Below are 16609 nucleotides of genomic sequence, written 5' to 3' on the forward strand. Positions count from 1 at the left end.
GTACCCTGGCTGGGAATCGAACCTGGGACACTTTGGTTCCCAGTCCACGCTCAATCCACTGAGCTACGCCAGCCAGGGTTATCAGCTATTTCTAAATTTTAAGTAGCAAGTTCGATTCATGTCATATATTCCATGGCATCAGAAGTGTTCTTCCTGTGTCAAGAATATTTATCAGCTGGCAAGATGGACATGATTCTGCTAGCATTAAAAAATCGTTGATCATCAAAAAAATTCTGTCAGAGGATTACTGTCCACTATGGTTTCATAATACAACCTCTATGTTTTTACTAATTCTTTCAAAAAGAGAGAGGGGAAGGAAGGAAAGAAGGAAGGGAGGGAGGGAGGAAGGAAAGAAACAAGGAAACGCAGGGAGGGAGAGAAACATTCCATAGGTCAAATAATTCGTATTAGCTTTAACTTTTAATTTACACATTTTTTTTCCACATAGCCTTGTCTCCACCAACCAACTTGCACCTGGAGGCAAACCCCGACACCGGCGTGCTGACGGTCTCGTGGGAAAGGAGCACCACTCCAGGTAAGCCTGCGGCGTATCTGAGGGCACGCGTGTGCTCTGCCGTTCCGAGACAAAGGCTTTAGAAACCGTTGTTCTCAGAGAAATATAGGTTTAAAATGATACGTACCTACCCTTCCGTAAAAAATACAGGACAGGAGGACATGAGTGAATGTCATGGAGTGACAGGGAGGGTGTTTTACTGCCTGTTTGTTTAAATCATAGGAAAGAGGACAAAGCAGAATCTTATGGAGCCGTAGGGAGTCGTGAGGGCTCAGGAGAAGGCTCTGGAAGGTGGTTTTTGCTCAGCAGCATTCAAAATTGCCAAACAAATGGATGAAACCATACTATGTAATTTTCCTTTTATGGCTTATTACAGACTCTATAATTCAGTCAAGTTGCAGATATTTCGTCATGAGTTGCACCACACAAATCTCAGGGTAATGGAAGGTAGAAATGGTCCATTTTATAGGATGAAAAAACAGACTCAGAAAAAAAACTGACCTGCCCACAGTCACAAATTTTAAATGTCACACCATTGGGATTATAGCTCAAGTTTTCCATACCCCTTCTCACAGCCAGCATCATGGACTGTATTTGGAACTTAACTATGTGTTTTTTACTTTTACTCAACACTGAGAAATTTGCTTAAATGAAGTTCCATGACCACTTTTAAACCTTTAAATGTAGCTTTTGTCTAAACTCCATGTCCACACACACTGAATCTTATTTCTAGAGTTCAAAAGTGATTGAAGTTAGCTATAGCAACATTCAAGCAGCATAATGTACCATGACCATGACTGGAGAAGTTTTTGATATGCCTCACCTTTGCCAAGTCCACATGAGTCTCTTTAAATCAGAAATGGTTAACTCAAATTAATTATTTTATTTAATATTGGTTATATTGGAAGAATCACTATTGAGATATCAGGATACTCATAGTTGAGAAAATTCTAAATTAAACAAAAACAGAAGTTCCAGCTCATCATTTCATGCATAACTATTATACTTCTTATTTTAAGGTCTACATTTAGTTTATAATTTCACTAATTCTAATTTCACTGTAATTTTTAAAAAGATTTTAATTAATTAATTAATTAATTATTTTTTGGAGAGGGGAAGGGAGGAAGAAAGAGACCAGCAGAAAGGGAAACATCAATGTGTGGTTGCATCTTGCGCATCCCCCGCTGGGGACCTGGCCCGCAACCCAGGCCTGTGCCCTGACCGGGAATCACACCAGAGACCCTTTGGTTTACAGATGCTCAGTCGACTGAGCCACACCAGCCAGGACTAATTTCACTGTAATTTTAAAAACAGTTCTTACCTTTGCTCAGGCACACAACTAAGAAAATTATCTCTAATTATCTGATCCATGTGTACAGTTGCATAGAATAAAACTAACTCAAAATATCCTTTTTTTAAAATTAAAGATGTTATTTATTTATTTGTTTGTAGAAAGAGGGGGAAAGCGAGGGAAAGAAAATCAATTGGTATCCTCTCTCACACCCCCAACTGGGGACCTGGCCCACAACCCAGGCATGTTCCCTGACTGGGAATCAAACCGACAACCTTTTGGTCTGGAGGCCAGCACTCAGTCCACTGAGCCAGACCAGCCAGGGCCAAAATATCCTTTTGAATTCCCCTCTGAAGTAGAGTGATTTTGGTGAAGTTTTCATGGTCTATGGAAACGTTGCTTAAGCCAAAGTTACACTATTTCCAGCCAAATGACTGAATTTGAAACTAAGTTGGCAAATTTCATGCTTGCCAAAGGAGCGATCATTAATATTTCATCTGAATGGATAGCCTGCCTGTCTGGATGGCTGCTAGCAAATGTAACCACCTCAACATTTATTTCCCATCCAGTTGGATTTCCTTGTTTGTACCACTTTAGTTTTTACCCTGTGTCTAATGACAAAATATACCATTTTGCCCTTTAGTAAGTTTCACTTAAATACACTTTCTCATTTACTTTAGTCTGTCCCTGCAGATCTCTAGTTATTACTGTTTCCACTTGTGTCCTCCTCCTTGATGCTCTTTGTGCCTGATTTCTATGATTCCTGAAATAATTGTCAATTAATATTCTTTCTCTAGAATAAGCAGAGCCACTCCCCCCACTCTTTTCCTATTCTCTTCCCTTTCTGTAAATCCCATATAGGGTTCAGACTTCGTATGTTAGGAGAGCCCACTTCGGGGAATGATTGTAACATTGGAAGCCATTTCACCCTAAGCAGATAAAATGGAATATTTCTCAGGTATCACGCAGATGACCCATTGTGGAAAATCAGGGTACAGTGGTACAAGGGTCACAGAATTTTGAGACAGGAAAACCCTTGGTAATCACTTCCCTATTAACAAGATTTTCTTTAAACCAAGAATATTAATTCCTACCTCAAAGGGTTGTTATAAGCACTAATGATAGTCGAGTTCCTTGATAAAAGCCCTTTCTCCATTCGCCTACGTGAGATCATCACTGGGGTCTGGTTTGGAATGCTCTGGGTTGCAAATCCTCCACTCAGTAACTCCTGCCTTTCTGTTTCCTGCAGACATTACTGGGTATAGAATTACCACCACCCCGACAAATGACCAGCAGGGATATTCTTTTGAAGAAACGGTCCATGCAGATCAGAGTTCCTGCACTTTTGAAAACCTGAATCCTGGCCTGGAGTACAACGTCAGTGTTTATACTGTCAAAGATAACAAGGAAAGTGTCCCTATCTCTGATACCATCATCCCAGGTAATGGAAAAATAAGCTATTATCCTCAGAATGGCAGTTTCAGTAAGAGTGGGGATTAACATCTTAATCCCCGGATGGTTGAGAGTGTCAGATAGAGCCGGGATTTAATTCTGACCTCCCAAGCACACTCTGCAAAACCATGAAGTCAAAGCAGCTATTTGGACAAATGCTTGCTTTAACACCGCTTCCTGTCTGTGCTTCACTGGGATGCTGTCTGTTGCGATGAGTATGTAGCGGAGTGGCAACCACGAATGTCTGCTAACTCTGAATGTCTGCTCACGTGGAAATGGTACTAAAGCAATGTCACGTGTCTGTAGTCGGTACTGATAGGCCCAAAGTAATACGGTGAATGTGTGCCATCAGTACATTTGTGCCTGGTTTCACTGTCCGATTGTCAACTGCTGTCTGTGGAAGAGTACCTGTCTCTGTATGTGAGCCCTGAGATAGCACTTGACTGGTACATCCAGTTCTTCTTCTGGCTGTTTCAAATCCTTCTTTTTTAAAATTGAAAAGAAAGGAGCAGAAAGACCACACCTTCAGGGGCTTCTTTCTTGTGGACTGAAACACAGCCCTGAAAAGCCCCATGCAGGGATAGGTTTGTTGTTTGTCCAAAGCTGGATTGGGACAGAATGACAGCGGACGGATGGTGGTCCCCTTCGCACTTTTTTGGTAGAATGCTTTAGTGATGCAAAAGTAACTTTGATTACGAATTAAACAAAATATTGGCAATGGCCTCAGACTCAGGCCTGTCTTCCACCTGAATATGCTTTTAAATGGCACATTTCACACCATATATTCATATGATGTGTTAGCATTATGACCATATGTTTGCATGAGTTTTTGTATGGAGAGAGAAAAGAAAAAAACTCATCAACCAATTTTTAAAAAATCTTCTTCATGCAAGCTTTAATTTCCTACTAAAAAAAACATTGGATTTTTTTTTAAACATTGCTGATACTTCTTACAAATACTGTGTCTGGATTCTAGAAATGGTTTTGACATCCTAAACAGGCCTATAATTTTTAGGAACCTGAGAGGTTCAAACTATACTGTTTTAGAGACATTTTCAAAATATAAGAAAATCCCTAAGAATATGGTACCTGTTTGAGTCTCCCAGGGAAGTCAACTATTCCTAATGCTCTCAGACAGTCTTTCGGATAATTTGGAACAGATTGCATATTACCATCATTGCTTTCACATTCCATCGATTTTACTACTCGTAACCTGATGTACACTGCTTTATTTTTTCCTCTTTTTTGCCTCTATTTTTCTTTTGCCCCCTCCCCTTCTGCTTTGTAACTCAATAGAGGTGCCCCAACTCACTGACCTAAGCTTTGTTGACATAACCGATTCGAGCATCGGCCTGAGGTGGACCCCGTTAAACTCCTCCACCATTATTGGGTACCGCATCACAGTAGTTGCGGCAGGAGAAGGTATCCCCATTTTTGAAGATTTTGTGGACTCCTCAGTAGGATACTACACAGTGACAGGGCTGGAGCCGGGCATTGACTATGACATCAGCGTTATCACGCTCATTAATGGCGGAGAGAGTGCCCCTACCACACTGACACAGCAAACGGGTGAATTTTGAAAACTTCTGTGTTTGAGACACGGATGGTGTTGCATGCTGCCACCAGTCACTCTGGTTAAATATGGATGTTTCAACGGGAAAGCCAGCAATTGGCCAAAGATTAAGAGAGGGTAGTTGAAGGCGTCAGGAAACAAAGGCAGAGGCTACACTGATTGGATGAAGGCATATGCGAATAGTCTTAAGTGCGCTTTCACTTAAAGCACAAAATATGTATAAAGCTAACCAGATATAGATAGCTGATCTATTACATACAAAAGGGCAAAGATTAATTGAACTTGCAGACCTGTAATTTTTTAAAATGCTCTAATATTAATGCTAAATTTTATAGTCAGCACCAGTTAATTAGAAGCGTCTGTCCAAAACGTACCATTGTGCGTTTCCTTCTCCTCTTCGATAAACTCTACCATGCTCCTTCTCTGTAGCTGACAGAAAGCCCATTGAAGTGTACAGCGTACCGTATAGTGGCAGGAGGGTTGTTTGGAGGTAGAGAAACAAAACAGCAGCTCTGGAGCGCTCTAAGTTCCATTGCTATGGCGAGGTAAAGAAACTCCTCTTTAACCTCAGTCTGGGGACCAGCATGCAACATTATAAACGTTCTCTGCCCTGCATGGTAAGAAACATGCTGAGAACCGATTTGCATGAACCCTCTTCACTTGTAAGTAGTGTTTCCTGAATGGAATTGTAGCTCTAGTCACCTCACGTCAGGGGGAAATTTAGGACCCTCTCGTCTTTTTGTCTGTGTGCATGTGTTTCTTTGGAAAGTACTGCTATGTTTCTCTTTGCTGTGTGGCAACTTGAGCCTCTTCAGCCTGGGATAAAGTAACCTTCAGTGGTATTAACAATGTACTTAAGATGAACATATTGGGAAGTATATGAAAATTACGAAGATAAATTGATGGCAGAAAGGTTAAAGGAGCCTAACAGTGCTAGGTGTAGTGTTTTATTTTTAACAGTACAATTGACCCTTAAACAACATAGGGATTGGGGCGCTGGCCGCCCACACAGGAAAAAAATCCATGTATAACTTTTGACTCCCCCAAAACTTAATTACTAATAGTCTATTGTTCACTGGAAGCCTTACTGATAACATGAACAGTCAATTAACACTCATTTTGTATGTTATACAAATTACATACTATATCCTTGCAGTAAAGTAAGCTAGAGAAAGAAAATAAGAAAATCATAAAGAACAGAAAATACATTTGCAGAATTTATTTTTAAAAGTCCACCTAGACCCACACAGTTCAACCCTGTTTTGTTCAAGGGTCAACTATAGTTTACTCTCATTTAGACTAGATTTAGATTAGACTATTTGCATGATTAGTACTCATTTCCTTTATGCATGAGATATTGTTTTTACATTTCCAGCTATTTTTGTTAGCCTTCCTTGTAAAATGACAATAACGTAGTCTCTCCTCGTACTTGAAACCAGCTGTGCCTGCCCCCACGGACCTGCGATTCACCAACGTTGGTCCGGACACCATTCGTGTCACCTGGGCTCCACCTCCGTCCATCGAGTTGACCAGCATCCTGGTGCGCTACTCGCCTGTGAAAAATGAGGAAGATGTTGCGGAGTTGTCGATTTCTCCGTCAGACAATGCAGTGGTCCTAACAAGTAAGAGGTCCGATGTATCTGTTTGATAAATGCTAAGCTAGAGCGTCAGGAAGGAATTCTGAGTTCTCAGGCAGGAGCAAATAAACTCCAGGCAAGTACAACCGAACTACAAACTAAACTCCACATCGGACCTGCAGCGCTGTAAATCCTGAAAGATGTCACGTTTGTTGTTCTCTTTATACATTTTCGGTATCTCCAACTTTTTTAAGGAAAAACACCAGCAATGAAGTTGGAAGACTTCAAACGAGTTCTGCTGCCAAATAAGCACGTAAAAATGATGTATGTCCAGAGAAAGTCTATGAGTACATTTGAACGTTCAGAGAGAAAATGAAGATGAAAAATAATGTCACTATATCTGTTTTATTCCCTCCCGCCCCACCCCCCACGTGTCAGCAGGGAATCTCTTTAGCATCTGAAAACATAGAAACAGTGACTAGTTCCTCAGGATAGATCAGGAGGCCCCTTTGAAGAGGGAGCCAGTGTAATTTGTACTTCAAAAAGAATCTGTTAGCAGGATTTCTCTGAAGGCTGAGGACTTGGAAAACAACTGACATTAAAATAAACAACACAACAATTTATGGAAATTGTCCCTTTCTAGTTCCTACTCTTTTGAAATAGATACCCTTTATTAAAGAAAATGTAAGTGGGCTGCAGAATGGCGCTGTGTTTCCCCGTCAGTGTGGCTTTCCAGTGCTTTCACCAGGGAGAATAGCTCACATTGAGGTCCATCGCCACGTGACCGTCTGAAAACCCTCTCTGTCATTCAGATCCATTGCAGAGAGTGAAAGACAGCTCTGCATATGACCAGTTTTGCTTTCTCATTTTGTGGCTGAGGGCGAGAGCCTCCTTATGTGTGCCTATCAGGGGGCCAGGTGTTCTGGAGTGCTCTGGAATCAGTAGTTACATCACCCAGTACAGAAGCCCCTGCTTCAGGACCACCATCTGACCCACCTTAAGCCCCAGACCTGGCACATGCCCATCATCTATTCTCCTGGCACATGCCCATCCTATGTTCTAAGATCTTATTTTAGATCCCATTCTAGATCTCAAGGTAGCCATTTCCCCCTAGAGTAGTCATCATTACTCCGTTTTACAGATGAAGCAGCCGAGGTGCCCAGTGGTTAAGTAAATTGCTCCTGGCCAAGTAGAAAAGGAGAAAAGTGGAGACCAAGCACCCAGCATGGGCCTCTGCAGGAAGGCTGAAGGGGAGATGATATGGAGGGGAGTGGGGTTGAATGAGTAGGTGTTCAACAGTCAGATGTACCTTTGCTGGTTCCTCAACATGAAGGACCATCCAGGAATGTATATTTAAGTTTTTTAAGTGTTCTGCTCTCATCTTAATGTGGCAGAAGCAATCACTTTCCTTTGGGAGTATAACTCTTCCAGCAAAGGTTAATTGTTAAGACCATTGGCTGTGGCCTGGGTCAACTCCTGCATGGTCTTGGGCAAGCAGCAGGTCAAAGAAGATAACTGCTTTGTGCCTCAGTTTTCTCATTTGTCAAGTGGGAACAATCATAAACCAAACTTTTGCAGGTAATAGGTTTGCTCATTGTCTTGAATGTAGTGATGGGTTCAAAGCATATGCCTGTATCAAAACCTGTCAAAATGTGCACTTGAAATGTGTGCGGTTTGTTATATGGCAATACAGCTGCTTTAAAAAAGTAGCCAACCACCTCACTAGGTTCTTCTGAGGAGTAAATGATAATCCACAGCCAGGGTCATTATTACCACATAACCTCACAGACTGTCTATTAAGTGGATGCTAGGAATATTATTACTATGCTACAGCAACTCCACCTTAACTGCAGATCAGGCTGAGTACCACTCTCACGGGAGCCCGAGGGCAAGGCCTGGAGATGCTCCAGGGCAAGGTGACCCTTCCTTAGCCCATCTCCAGGTAGCCATATTCACTGAGGTGTAAGTAGGCTAAAGGAGCGGACTCTGATATTTTATAAGTGGAAATAGTTCCAGGGGAGTTCCTGTGTTTCCTGCTTTCAAGCACAATTTTAAAATAAGCCCCACTTGCCTCTTCAGATCTCCTGCCCGGCACAGAATACGTAGTCAGCGTCTCTAGTGTTTACGAGCAGCACGAGAGCACGCCTCTCAGAGGAAGGCAAAAAACAGGTGAGTCACGTTGGCAATATGCTTATCAAGGTGCGTCCACCTACCAATTTTAAGTAACAAAAATGGAATCCTACTTCTAAAAATACATCTCCATCTGTTGTGGTGGGGATGGGGGTTCTTGTGGCCTTGTCATTACTTTCTGATCACTGGTCTTGAAAATTAAAAGACACCATATTCAACTATGACCCTCACTTTCGGTCTCCCAGAGTCTACTCTTCTCTTTCCAGAGAGGACTGAAATTAGTCCAGAAACTTGGTTGTCTATTATTCAGGGATGGTAAACATTCCTTCTCACTAGGGGGTTCTGTCTAATAGCTGACCCAACACTGTCATTGTCATAAGTATGTTCCCTGTTTTACGAAGCCAGAAAGTTGATCTCTTTTTTCTGCTTGATGGAATCTTCATTTACTATAAAAAGGAAGTTGAGTTGAAGCCCATAATCTGTTCTTTCTTAAAGATGAGTACTTTCAATTTTTCCCTTTAAAAAAGTACAGTTTGATATATTCACTAATTTATTTATTATAGTCCACATACTTCCAAAAAGGGGTTGAGATATCTTAGTTTGGTGTGACTATATTATTGGATAGTGTTGGAAGTCCCAGAGAGGTTACATGATTTGAATTTGAGATAAACTCCACATTCTTGCTGAGTTTTCTACACTCCACTAAATTCTCCATTCATGAGGAATTACTTGCATTGTAATTTGTCCAGAATAATGTCTTAGTGTTAAAAAGTTTTGTGTTTGACCCCATTACCACCCTGTTGACATATCAATTCCCTTATGAGTGTAGAAAGCTTCTTGGAGAGCTAAACACTTAGCCTGAGAGTGAGAAGGTCTTCTCACTTTCAGAGATAAACTTATAGGACAGAAACCTAGAATACTAAACACTGAGGCATTTAAAAATATCATTTCCCAGGATATCTTAAACACCTATTCTTTAAATATGATCCAGAAACTTACTGTAATGACACTTAGATTGCTTAGCAAAAGAAAAAGGAAAAGAATGCTTGAGCTGTCCATTTTGAACTGAGTCAGTTTATGATTTTGAAATTTATAGGCGGCTTAGAATCAGTGCATCGTACGCTGAGGCTTACAGCAATTCACTGTATTAATGAAAAAACCGAAACATTGGATGTATGTTACTTTCCCCTATTTTCTCACTTCCTTACCTGGTGGTGTCTTTTTTTATTTCCCTCTCCCTCTCTTTATTTCTTCCCTGGATTGGAAAAACAGGTCTTGATTCTCCAACTGGCATTGACTTTTCTGATATCACCGCCAACTCTTTCACTGTCCACTGGATTGCTCCTCGAGCCACCATCACCGGCTACAGGATTCGCCATCACCCTGAACACGCAGGTGGACGACCTCGAGAAGATCGAGTGCCCCCCACTCGGAATTCCATCAGCCTCAGCAACCTCAACCCGGGCACGGAATATGTGGTCAGCATTGTTGCCCTTAATGGCAGAGAGGAAAGTCCCCCATTGGTTGGCCAACAATCAACAGGTAACTTGTTTTCTGGTTTTCGAAGAAACTCAGGGGACTTTCCTAGGCTGGTTTCTCCTGTGAAATAGGTTTTGTAATGTCTGAGTTACGATCTCTTAAAAAATCCATCATGGTTATGAGACATGGAGAGGGAAGTGAGAGAATATATGGAGAAAAATCTTCTTCTCAGATTATGTTAAAGGAAATAGTTTTATCCCAAGAAATTTCTCACCTGGTTGAGGTATTTATGCATTTTTCACAACAGTTTGATTCAAAACACTCTTTCAGAGTTTCCTTAACAGCATAATTATTTTAATGTAATAGTGTCAAAGTTCTTAGGAGATAGATGCTGAAGTACTCAGGGGAGAAGTATTATTGCGGTATCTGTACGCTAGTCTCAAATGGATTAATAAAAAGAGAGCGGGAGGGCACATGTTACCAATAGGAAATACTTATAGGAAGGGGTTATGGGTATTCATTATACTGTTTGTGTAGCTTCCCTGTTGTTCTAAAATTTTTCAAGATAAAAAGTTTAGGGAAAAACACCATTCAATTGACATAATAATTTTATCAGAACTTGAATTGACTCCTTAACTCCTTACCTTGAACCGTTCGTAATTTTTAATTCTGCTATTTTTGTATAGTATTTACATTATTCTATTTTTAAAAATCACAAAGACAATTACCTGGAAAATGAACAAAGTGCAAAGCCGTGCCTTGTCTGAAAGTTACGGACACAAGAACTTTCCTCTGCTTTCTCTAGTTTCTGATGTTCCCAGGGACCTGGAAGTTGTTGCCACGACCCCCACCAGTATGCTGATCAGCTGGGAAGCCCCTGCTGTCACCGTGAGATACTACAGGATCACCTATGGAGAAACAGGTGCGTTAGCAAAAGGCTCTTTCACACTCTAATCAAGTCAGATTGTGCTGGGGGCAATCTGAAAGCCCAACAGCCAGCACACAATCAAAGAAAGTTTGGCAAGTCCATTCAATGGAGCCTTGCCTTTTCTGAAAATAGGAAATCAGGAAAATAAGCACGATGTAATTGGTAGCAAAATCAAGATAAAAAGTTGTTTGTATAATCCTAGAGGGAGAAGAGAAGATTTGAGGAAGAAAGGATTGTAAATTCACTTATATGTTATCAGTGGTGAAATAATAAGTGATTTATTTGTGTTTTCCTTTTTCCTTTTCTGCATTTTCAAAAGTTTACTTAACATGAATATATTCTATTAAAATTTTGAAAAAGGAACACAGTTTAAGCAATCCTGAGTTGAGGACTTACCTTCTTCTCCCTTCTCATGTCAATCTACAACTCGGACTTTTTAAAGCTGGAATATTAAAATGTTGTAACTGTGATTTTCTCCCTGTTTTTACAAACTTACCAAGGTTTATCTCATGCATAAATAAGTATATTCATTTCTGTTCAAGCCACATTGACAGCACTTTTGTAAAGGGAATAAGTAAAGGTATAGCTTACATGCTTCTCCCAGCACCTTAACTCAGTTGTTCAGGGATTCCCAAGTATCTATCCATCTCTCTGGTTTTGACGAACCCCTTTCCAAACAGGAGGAAACAGCCCCGTGCAGGAGTTCACTGTGCCTGGGAGCAAGTCTACGGCTACAATCAGTGGCCTTAAACCTGGAGTGGACTACACCATCACCGTTTACGCTGTCACTGGCCGAGGGGACAGCCCAGCGAGCAGCAAGCCCATTTCCATTGATTACCGAACAGGTAGTGACTCCTTCGGATGACACAGGCTTATTCACTCAGATGGTTTGTACAGTGTTCTCCCAAGGAATTTCCTTCACTGTGAAACTGACTTTCTTTTTTAAGAAGATGAACGGCACCTACAACTACTTGTTTTGAGCCAGATGTACAAAGAAATACCCTGTAGGGCAGGGATTTTTGTCTGTTTCATCGATTGACTTAGTCCACCTGCTTACAATAGAGACAGACATAGAAGGTGTTTTATAAATATTTGTTAATAAATGAATGAGTGAGCTGATAAAATAAGAAGACAAACACCTGGTTAGACTGTAGCTTCTTTGTGAGTGAAGTAGCCATCTTGAAAGTAGGTCCTGGTTTTGAGATAATCCCTAAAAGCTGTCTCTGTTTCTGCAAAAGAAACACTTGGAGGTCACTAATTATAGTCAGAGATCATCCAATATTTACCAGAACTGGAGACGAGGACACATTCAGTCTTGTTGCCATAGACCGTGGCTTCATTGGTTTTTTCTTGTTTTTATTTGTAGAAATTGACAAACCGTCCCAGATGCAAGTGACTGATGTTCAGGACAACAGCATCAGTGTCAGGTGGCTGCCCCCGAGTTCCCCTGTCACTGGTTACAGAGTGACCACCGCTCCCAAAAATGGCTTGGGACCAACAAAAACTAAAACTGCAGGTCCAGGTAAGCATCGCCAGCATCTCACACACACTGGGGAAAACAGAGCAGGCCCGCACGGTAGGCCTTTTAAATAAGCAGCCACCTACCTCTGAGTACCACGTGTTTTTATATCATTATGTCCTCGTTTCCCCAGTTGTGAATTCAGGGCTCAAGGTTGTCCCTCCCTCCACACAATTTTCAGGGTCAGTGCAGCTCTGTTTTTACCTGCACAGTCCTGTTTAATGGTGCAGACACCTTAAATTATGAGATCCGCCTTTACTGTTTTGTTTGCCATGCACATCAAGAAGAGAGAGATGGCCTCACTGACTTTTAAAGATCTTCTTAGCTCTTGTTTTTGTTTTTATATAAAATACTTGTGAAATTAGGATCCTAAGGCAATATCTTTTTTTTTTTTTCTCAAATGCAAGTGAACATTTATTTAGAAAGTCACAGAGGTGGGAAAAGTGCGCCAGCTGCTCTGTGTGGGCTAAGGAAACACATTACAGAGGCAAAAGAAGGGCTCTTGGAGATCTTAGGGGAGGGCAGAGAGACATGCTCCATGGAGTACTTATCCTTTAGTGTGACTTTAGTATCCTTTAGTGTGACTTTGTTCCAATATGACAGTTTGTATCAGCAATGACCATGTTTGTCCGAAAGGAAATCCATGTCCGACTCATCCATGTTTTCCTGATAAATCTGCCAGTGAGAATCTAGGCCCCCACACATTTACTCCTGGAGTCTGAACATCACTTGGATGACCTTCCAGTGGACAACAGAGCTGCTGCATTTGCTCTTCCTTTTCTTTGCAGATCAAACAGAAATGACCATCGAAGGCTTGCAGCCCACAATGGAGTATGTGGTTAGTGTCTATGCTCAGAATCAGAACGGAGAGAGTCAGCCTCTGGTCCAGACGGCAGTAACCAGTACGTAGCCCATGCTCAGTTTCCCTTTCCAAAGTCAGACTTTGTTCTTAGGCGTCTGAATGCCCTCTGCATGTCATTTGTGATTATACATGGGGAAAGCCAACGTGTTGGTTAGTTTGTAGGTTGAGTTGAGCCCTATATACAGACATTTTTTTTTTCCTTCTCGGTGCCAAGCCATGAACATGTAGGGAAAGAAGTTGTGGAACCACTGTAGTTAGTTGCTGTGCTTTAAATTTCTTTTGCTCAAATGGCCTCAGCAAAATCTTATTTGCCAACAGCACAATCTACAGAGTATTTTCCCAGGCCCGTCTTTTCTACAGCCAGATGGTGAAGTGGATTTGAAGTGTTTCCTCTGAAGCTGCTAGGTTTGCAGCACTGGCAGGACTGTGGCTGCACCAGTGTTTAACGTAAACACTTAAAGGGGGTGGGGTGGGGAAGGAGAGTTAAAGAAACAAGGTAAATCTAACCTTGAAAGTCAACTTCACCACTTCCAAGGTGTAGAAAATCCAGGTCTGGGAGACTAACATCACATGACAAAAGCAAATTTTGGTAGAATTATCTTAAAATTAATGCAAGTAAATCCTCTTCGTGAAGACATTTTGCAGGTGCCTACGCATCTCGCGTACACCTGTTTTAATTAAGTGATGCGACATTAACTATTTTCTAAATCCAAAACAAGTGTCAGGTGATTTTCTGTGTAATAGTGGGTTAATTGGAATTTAATTCATCAGAATGGTATCTGCAGAACTGCTTTGCATGTTATAAAAATGCTTATTTCACAACTTGCTTTTCACATAACCTCTTACCATTAATTTGCCTAACAGACATTGATCGCCCTAAAGGACTGGCATTCACTGATGTGGATGTCGATTCCATCAAAATTGCTTGGGAAAGCCCACAGGGGCAAGTTTCCAGGTACAGGGTGACCTACTCGAGCCCTGAGGATGGAATCCATGAGCTATTCCCTGCACCTGATGGTGAAGAAGACACTGCAGAGCTGAAAGGCCTCAGGCCTGGTTCTGAGTACACAGTCAGTGTGGTTGCCTTGCACGATGATATGGAGAGCCAGCCCCTGATTGGAACCCAGTACACAGGTATATCGTTAATCGCACCACCGGGTGCTCATGGGAGCAGAGGCTTTATGCCCTGCTGAATGAATTATACTTTATCAGGCTATTGATTCCCGCATAAGGGGGTTAAAAAAAAAAGAAAAGGTCCTCTTTAAGAGGAATAGTACTAAACAATGAAGTTTAGGTGATACTTAGGGGAAGTCTAATAAACAGACATTTTGGAGTAGCTTGGCTTCTAAACAAGGCCATAAAGCGAGACATTTGAAGAGAAGTCTTAAACTGTGGATTATTTCCTAAGCCATGCCTCCCTGTGGCTCTACTCACTGTGTATAAAGAAAAGAAGTTTGGCATCCTAGAGCTTTCTCTAAAAAAGGAACCCTGAATGGGCCATTCATAGCAGCATGATTCTGAGAACGCGTGGGTAAGACCTTCCTTCTCTGATTAGATACCGTGTGCTCGGTGTCTAATGTGCTTAAAGCATTGTGAGTCAGACACATAGGGCAGGTGCTTTCCACAATATTTTACCTTCGTGTGCTTTGTTTCTGAAGCACAGGGGAATGCTAAAGATGCATCCTTGCGACAGCATAGACCCTGGAGGTGACAGTCTGTGTTATTGCTCTTTGCTTCTCTTTTCTGCTTCTGTTATGATTCAATTTTCTTATGCTGCACCACAGAGAATACTGCAAATTTTAGCAGAGATGTCTGCCACGGGGTCCAAATAAAGAGAATAAAAACATAATTCTAACTTTTGGGGCATGGAATGCTCTGTGAAATGGATTTTTATGCAAAGACAATTTATATAGGAAAAGGGCTATTGCTCTTCTTTCCATATAAATGGAAAATCAATCTCAGTGGCCAATAAGTCATTCTGACTTAAAAAAAATTTTAAGGGAAAGCAAACACATCTTCTAAAGCCTAAATTCTCCTAGAATTCTGACATATACTTGTGTTTCCAGTGATTCTGAGCATTGGTGGATATGAAACATTTTTTTCAGCAAACGTTTTCTTAATTTTGCATCCCTTCTTGTACTTCCTTGTACTGGATCTTTGATCAGGGAACCCACTGAACCAAAAACAATCACAGTCTAGTCTACTTCTTGGAATTCACTTTATTTTCCACTTCCCCATTTCCTATACGATAACCTCTAACCAATGACCATCTCGACAGCCATTCCTGCACCAACCAACCTGAAGTTCATTCAGGTTACACCAACAAGCCTGACTGCCCAGTGGACAGCACCCAACATTCAGCTCACTGGCTATCGGGTGCGGGTGACCCCCAAAGAGAAGACAGGACCAATGAAAGAAATCAACCTTTCTCCTGATAGCTCATCTGTGGTTGTATCAGGACTCATGGTAAGAAGTGCCCTTTTTTATTGGATAAAGAAGTAAGCCATCTTTTACACACTTGAAGGTGGTGGAAGTACAATATAATAATATATCCCATTGTATTCTTTGCCCCGCCATCAAATTGTTTTATTGTAATTTTGTACCAATTTTATAAAAAATAGTTTTGGATGTTCTACAGCTCTTTTTATGTATATATATTTTGTTTATTTATTTTTAGAGAGAGGGGAAGGGAGGAAGAAGGTAAGGGAGACATACATTGATCAGTTGCCTCTCGCATGCCCCCACCTGGGGACCTGGCCCACAACTCAGGCATGTGCCCTGACTGGGTATCTAACTGGTGACCTTTAGGTTCACAGGCTGGCACTCAATCCACTGAGCCACACCAGCCAGGGATGTTCTACAGCTCTTTAAATGTATTCTGTTTATTTCTTTTATTATTTGTTTTGTATTCTCTTTATTTTAAATGGCTATGTGTGGGTAGGGGCAAGTTATATGTTTACAGGCTGAATGCATACATCTACTTTTAGTTACTACGCATTGTCTGAGCTCTGTTACCCTGGCAAGGGATATTCTCCAGTTTGTACCAACCCAGCCTGACCCTCCCTTCAGTAAAACAGCTTTAGTCCTTCTGGACCTGCCTGTCAAAAACTAGCCGGGAACTTAGGAGACTGATGTACATTTTAACACAAGCCCAATTCCAGAAGAAACTATGGAAAGAGGGTTCAGAGATAGAATAGGGAATTCTCTTTGCCTCCCTATGATCAGAAAAATTCAGTTTTTACATCAGTTCATGAAGGACACAAACAGGCTAACACCCATTTTCC

At 41.3% G+C, this 16609-nt stretch overlaps 1 protein-coding gene across 12 annotated transcripts in view; it reads left to right on the forward strand.

Moving 5' to 3' along the window:
* The window catches only part of FN1 (fibronectin 1), a 67266-nt gene that overhangs the window by 35384 nt on the left and 15273 nt on the right, over positions 1–16609 (forward strand). For 3 of the 12 annotated variants that reach the window (XM_028510902.2, XM_036022881.1, XM_036022882.1), the window contains exons 23-34: positions 449–535; positions 3055–3246; positions 4554–4826; positions 6270–6452; positions 8487–8576; positions 9810–10079; positions 10822–10938; positions 11625–11789; positions 12311–12466; positions 13252–13365; positions 14190–14459; positions 15604–15791. In XM_028510902.2, the coding sequence (XP_028366703.1) occupies positions 449–535; positions 3055–3246; positions 4554–4826; positions 6270–6452; positions 8487–8576; positions 9810–10079; positions 10822–10938; positions 11625–11789; positions 12311–12466; positions 13252–13365; positions 14190–14459; positions 15604–15791 (2105 nt within the window). The remainder of the gene's footprint in view (positions 1–448; positions 536–3054; positions 3247–4553; positions 4827–6269; positions 6453–8486; positions 8577–9809; positions 10080–10821; positions 10939–11624; positions 11790–12310; positions 12467–13251; positions 13366–14189; positions 14460–15603; positions 15792–16609) is intronic. The other 9 variants (XM_028510904.2, XM_028510906.2, XM_028510916.2 and 6 more) reach the window with 3 other exon arrangements.

Source organism: Phyllostomus discolor, chromosome 4, assembly GCF_004126475.2.
Source record: "Phyllostomus discolor isolate MPI-MPIP mPhyDis1 chromosome 4, mPhyDis1.pri.v3, whole genome shotgun sequence".
NCBI classification, from domain to species: Eukaryota; Metazoa; Chordata; class Mammalia; order Chiroptera; family Phyllostomidae; genus Phyllostomus; species Phyllostomus discolor.